Source organism: Lampris incognitus, chromosome 3, assembly GCF_029633865.1.
Source record: "Lampris incognitus isolate fLamInc1 chromosome 3, fLamInc1.hap2, whole genome shotgun sequence".
Taxonomy (NCBI): Eukaryota; Metazoa; Chordata; class Actinopteri; order Lampriformes; family Lampridae; genus Lampris; species Lampris incognitus.
This window is the reverse complement of record NC_079213.1, coordinates 117686743-117693011: the sequence shown is the minus strand read 5'-3', so window position 1 is coordinate 117693011 and position 6269 is coordinate 117686743. Positions and strand designations below refer to the sequence as shown.

General features: G+C 43.7%; 1 protein-coding gene across 1 annotated transcript; it reads right to left on the bottom strand.

The window, feature by feature from the left end:
- Positions 1–224: 224 nt before the first annotated feature.
- On the bottom strand, positions 225–6269 carry rtca (RNA 3'-terminal phosphate cyclase). The gene is made up of 11 exons (XM_056277105.1): positions 5872–6269; positions 5643–5743; positions 4471–4614; positions 4275–4398; positions 4061–4119; positions 3282–3423; positions 3041–3162; positions 2815–2873; positions 1209–1303; positions 974–1078; positions 225–498 (listed from the first exon to the last, which is right to left on the bottom strand). Exons 1-11 carry the CDS (start codon positions 5914–5916, stop codon positions 400–402), a joined length of 1095 nt encoding a protein of 364 aa, XP_056133080.1. The 5' UTR covers positions 5917–6269; the 3' UTR covers positions 225–399.

The window sequence follows — 6269 nt, the reverse complement described above, 5'->3', positions numbered from 1 at the left end:
GCAAGCTACAGTCCGTGTGCTGCTTTCACAGCTAAATCCTGCCCAGCTGAAGTGAACCCACTGCTCAGCTGCAGGGCTGATGCAGCAAACTACCTGTAGAAGTAAAGCAGGAGCTTACTGAAGCTTTGTACTTCCCCACACACACACACAGAGGAACAGCACCTCAGAAACACACACACACACACACACACACACACACACACACACACACACACACACACACACACACAGAGGAACAGCACCACTACATCAGAGGATCAACATGAAATACTTTATTACAGTATTAAAGGAAATGCCCTGAGAGACAGAAGCTAAATGGGTGACGACGACAACACGGGGTGTGAGATAGCAGCCAGTACGAGCATCTACTCATCCAGTAGTGTGAAGGTGTGCTGGTGGTTACAGGTAAGAGTTGGTGATTCCTGACCCGTGACATTCAATGATGTAGTTGACGTTACTGCTCAGCTCGTCCTCTGACTTCGTTATTGTAAACTTTGCCTGAAAATATAAAAATGAAGGAAAACTAATTATCTGGAAATAAACTCACTTTTATTCAGTTCGCCAAGCCATCTCTGTACATTAGGCAATTGTGTAAGACACGTCACTTCTGTGGGGACGTGGGTGAGATGACAGTTCACCGGAGCTGCATTAGGTCTTCACTACCAGACTCAACTCCAGCCAGTTATGGCTGTCAAACATCTCGTCAGGCCTGCAAAGCGTCAGTGAAACTAAACAGGAAAGCCTTTCACCAGTACTGTCTTAGTGCCACTGTTTAATCTCTGTTGTCATGGTGATGAGTACAATGTGAGTAAGTTCATCTTGACTTGTTCACTAAAGCAGCAGTAAGTGAAGGCCTCCTTCTGAACAGCTTGACTGTCACTCAGGTCAACAAATGTTTCATCACCAGCCCCAGTCGAGTGCTGCAGCCTTTTCTCACAGGAGGCGTCAGAGTGACGGGGAAAACTGAACACACCTTAGTGAGCTGCTCTGCTACATGAATGGCTGTCTGTGTGTGCAAGGTCACGGCGCCAGTTCGAATCCTAGAGGTTCCCTTAGCCAAGGCCATGAAGATGATGAGCTAAAGGAGGAAATGAATGTGAGGCTATTAATATGTCTCATTAAGCTGTCAGTACCGACAGTACTGACACTGTCAGTACTGTCATTAAAAAGATGGTGTTGTAAAGAAGAAACTGTTTAATTTTTTTAACCTGGTCTTGAAGAAACTCATCCACACAGCCATTATGCCTGATATTCCTCAGCAACATCTCAGCTGCCTCGATACCAACCTTATCTGCATACACACCTGGGACACAGATGCAGAAAATACACCATCACAGTAAACAGTCATGTATTTACAATCATAATATACACTCAAATACACAACTGGAAAACAATTTGCATACATAGTACACATCACAATACACTGGCATATACTATCATCTATTATTGCATTACTATATACAGTTAGTACCCACCTATAAACAGTTCTATAACAGTTGCACATTCAACCACAAATCAATGCAAACACAAATACTCAAATATATTAACACATCTACCAGTCTCACGGACACACAACACCATTATCCTGAAATACAAAATCACCATACCCACAGATACATAACATACTGCATCACACCATCACATCAACCCACAAAGCAGATTACAGACCGGCTGTATGCCCTGTTACCATGGCAACAATTAAAGGAACATTCACATAATTGCTAAGACTTTCACAGCTCCAGCAAACTTTTCCCAGACACCAGGAAGTCAGCGTAACCTCTGGCTAGGATAGTTTAATGTGGAGGGGTTGCCTCCTGGTGGCCCAACCTTAACATTACACCATAGACTGTCTAAAATAATGGACTTTAGACATTGTGACGTCACCCATTGGTTTGTGGACTACTGGTGTGAAGCCTCGAGTTTGGGATTTTCCCGTCACCATCTTGGATTTTTGAGACCGGACGTGACCATATTGGACGAGAGGGTGGGGCTGAGGAAGAGCAAAGTAGACACACCCCTAATTATAAATAGGGGCTTTAAGCCTTAATATATATTAAATGGACGACTTGTATGACAATTCACCCCCCGGGGTGTCCAGGTGGCGTGGCGGTCTATTCCGTTGCCTACCAACACGGGGATCAGCGGTTCGAATCTCTGTGTTACCTCTGGCTTGGTAGGGCACCCCGACAGACACAATTGGCTGTGTCTGCGGGTGGGAAGCCGGATGTGGGTATGTGTCATGGTCGCTGCACTAGAGCCTCCTCTGGTTGGTCGGGGCGCCTATTTGGGGGGAGGCGGAACAGCATGATTCTCCCATGTGCTATGTCCCCCTGGTGAAACTCCTCATTGTCAGGAGAAAAGCAACGGCTGGCAACTCCACATGTATTGGGGGAGGCATGTGGCAGTCTGAAGCCCTGCCTGGATCAGCTGAGGCGGTGGAGCAGAGATTGGGGCGGCTCAAATTGGCTGGATACAATTGGGGAGAAGGGGGGGGGGGGACTCAAAAAACAAAACAAAAACAAACAACCCCCCCACCCAGTTCAGTTATTACAGTGGGGGAAATTAGCTATAAAGACCAATGCCGTTTTTTGAACCAGGCTTATATGCATATGTTTATTTCTGCTGTAAAGTTGGGCATTTTAACATCGGAGTCTATGGAGCCAGGCTTCTTTTTGCAACAAGAGGGTGCAGTCTCTCCCTGCTGGCCATTAGACACAGGTTTAAGGCACTTCTGCATTGGCGTCACTTTTCAGACCCAGAGATTACCCCTTGCATTACACAAGTGGAAACATATCAACTTGATCAATGTCATACCTTTCTTTCCCAGAGCTGACCCTGCAAAAAGACAGCCTGTGGAAGACTCAGCAATGATTCTGGAGAGAGATACACAACAGGTCTAAAGATCAGTGCCTGCTGGAACAATCTGAAAACTAGAATATAAACACTGACACCTGGACATAAGACATGGGTGTCTTCTGAAGCACAGTGAATCTATTAACTATGGGTTTCTAGAAAACACAGAAATGAACTTTAAGCATACATGATGCCATTCCCATTGCCACAAGCCTTGTCTTTCTCCTGGAGAGGCTGGATATTAATGTAAAGTTCTTTGATCTCCTTCCTGATGGTCCTCACTGCTGCTGCAGACATGTCCTTGGCCAGCTGAGGGCAATAAACAGGTGCAGCTACTTTGTCAGCAATATGGAGGATCTACCGAATAGCCTTTTAGTGGCAAACAGACAAGTAAAGATTTGCAACTTATCAGCTAGTTCCAACTATACCTTGAAGGGTAGTACTCCTGCGACAAAGGCTCTGCCATAGATCTTGGCGATGTTGCCTCTCTCTGTCATAGTAACTGGACTCAGCTCTTTGACTGGGTTCACTGTTGCAAGCACCTCACCACCACCTTTAGGGTAGTAGCCCCTGTTGATAGACACACCAAAGACATTCAGCTTTCACTAACTAACCAAAACAATCCCTCTCATCCATCCTTATTGACAAACTTGGTATCCACACACACACACACACACACACACACACACACACACACACACACACACACACACACACAATGGAATGCATGGCTAGCACATGATGGGAGGTGCCCAGGCCCTTCATCTCTCACCATCAGTCTGATACTGTCTGCTGTCAGGGTCATATATAGCAAACAACTACACAAGTGACCACAAAATGCAATAAATGCAACATTATATTATTATATATGTTGTCAGACCTTACAGATATGACCAAATCTGACTTTATCCAATCTGCATTAACCTTTGACCAGCGAGATCAGTCCGAAAGAATTCATTGTGCAAAATATGAGGAAAACAACCCAATCCAGAAGTCTTCTCTTTATCTCAAAATCAAATACCCACCTACAACCATAAGACAATTTTACTGTTACATTCAAACACTACTACAAATACAATGATGTCACTGGTAGACTGGCTTTCCATATCCGTTTCCACACAATTTCCTCACAAGATGACCTGATACTGAATATAAAATGTAAAATAACAAGATGTGGACTTTAATTGTCTGCTCAGGACAGACTCACCTCATTCTAATGTCACAATCAAAATGGACTCCAAATTTCTCCAAAATGGGCTTGAATACCTGAGGATCAACAATATATTACTTCCTATGAATAAAATTGTAAAATGAGCCAAAACAAAAGAACTATGAATCGCTTGGTAGCACTACATGTTATATTATATTCAAAAGATTTTAAGACTACCATACAGATTCTATAATTTTGATTTACATACTACCTTTACAGTGTAGTCTATGTGCGGAGCCATCTCTGCGTTAGTGCCTCCTTTCAGGCAGAGTTCTGAAGAGGCATCAGCATACAGGGCGCAGGGTAGAGCCACCTGTAGCAGTAGTCCCACACTCCTGGGACACAATATCAATGAGCAAGGTATATCAAACCAGACTGTCCAGAAGCCGTGATAAGCGACGACTTACCCTGCTGTGTGAGTGTCTGCTAAGTGGCTCCCAGACTTGATTTTCCCAGGAGACAGAGAGATCTCTGTTGAGCCGATGGTACCTCCCTCTAGACTTCCAGTGCAGATGTCTCTTACCAGCTCCAGTCCTGATAAATGCTGTGGTCTGAGCAGACAGAGGAACACTTTAAGAGACATTATTCTTCATTTTCTTTTTTCTCCAAGGAGTTACAGCAAATGATTGGGTCTTTTTATATATACTGCAATTCAAAAAGAGGCCCTGAAAAATGAAACGTGATCCTTCAATGTATTTCCCCTCCACTTCATTTTCTATACATAAAAGTGCCGAATAGTTCGGAATATCACCAGTAATTTACCCAGCATGCAAATTTAAACTAATCCTCCAGTATCATACAGTTCAATGAGTATGATCAGAATTTATTAGGGTTATTGGATATTCCAGTTGATACTATTGAGGACCCTGTACATTAATTTTCATGCCTCCCTTTAAGAGTAGTGACATTTCAGGGTGAGGCATAATCTTAGAACCAGTAAAAAGACAGCCGATGTACACTGTAGGTGTCTCTCACATTTAACCAGCATTCCTGCTCTGCTGTCGCACTTCGGAGAAATTATCTAAAATTTACGTTGTCCATACAAGGAAATGACACCCTAGAGACGTGCTGGCACCAGCCATCCCTCCCTAAAAGAATGGAGCATATCATTTTGACTGAGAAGTCCTACGCATTTAAAAAGCGACGACCCTAAACTGTGACGTATCATCCTTGAATAGCAGTTTGGATTAAAATAGTCAACATGGCAGACACAAAAAAGGATTTAAGTCTACCAGCTAGTCAATTTTTTTTGGGGGGGGGCTATATTAGTTTTAAAAAATGCGGGGAATTTAATTTTATGGGCGTTCACAAAAAAACCCATAGACGAAGTTTCCCAACTACTGACGAAGAACAGGCAAAATAAAGCGACATCCAGCCAATAACCGGATGGCTTAAACAAAACAATATTCTAACGCACATGGATGAATATGAACACGAATAACGTAAACCATTTAATCCTTCACGTCATCATTGAACAAGTCGTTGTGCAGACGTCGAACTCATCTGTTGGCTAAATTGGCTAGCTGACTGACTTCAATGAATAGGCTAACGTTAGCTTGCTAGCCGTTTGGCTGGCTACCTCAATCCAGGTGTGCTTCTGCCGGCCCGGATTTTGAAGATTTTGATTGATGTACCAGTGATACAACTCAGCGCGGCAGAGACTCTTAAAATCTGGCCGCCCTGAAAATAAATAAATGAATAAAAGTGGGTTAGCTCTTACTGGCTAACGTTAGCTACAACCTAGCATATCTGCTACCACATTAACTGGATAATTGCCGTCTTAACAGAAGTAAATTCTGTATACTCACGCCTTCCATCACACTTCCGTCGATTTCAAGCGCCGCTGAATCCATTTTCCTCCGAGATGCAGTTTTCAAACGTTGTACGGTTAAGCTAGCTATAGTACAGCTAATTCTCCTTAACGCGTCCACTTCCGCGGCTTCTTCTTCTTCTGTTCTTGGCCCCCTCGAAGCGTCGACGCTTAATAGTACGATGACGTGTATCCTCAACGGGGAACGTTTTGAACATTTTTCTTTACGTTGCCACGTTGAAATAACTACATAATAAACAGTCGCAAGCGGCTAGGCTATTACGGGGACAAGCCCATAAAGTTTAACTTCGGCGAAACAGCGTGTCTTTTAAACTGGATCGATGGCCAGTTTATAGAAGTAAACCAAGTACGACGTGGGGACCAGGCTGGTAAGGC

What these genes read in the sequence shown, in the direction of transcription:
- rtca (XM_056277105.1), bottom strand. Translation starts at nt 5,916, where the DNA reads ATGGATTCAGCGGCGCTTGAAATCGACGGAAGTGTGATGGAAGGC. An exon ending in ACATAGACTACACTGTAAAG is followed by an intron (nt 4,120 to 4,274) that starts GTAGTATGTAAA and finishes GTTGATCCTCAG; the next exon opens with GTATTCAAGCCCATTTTGGA. An exon ending in CAGGAGTACTACCCTTCAAG is followed by an intron (nt 3,163 to 3,281) that starts GTATAGTTGGAA and finishes TATTGCCCTCAG; the next exon opens with CTGGCCAAGGACATGTCTGC.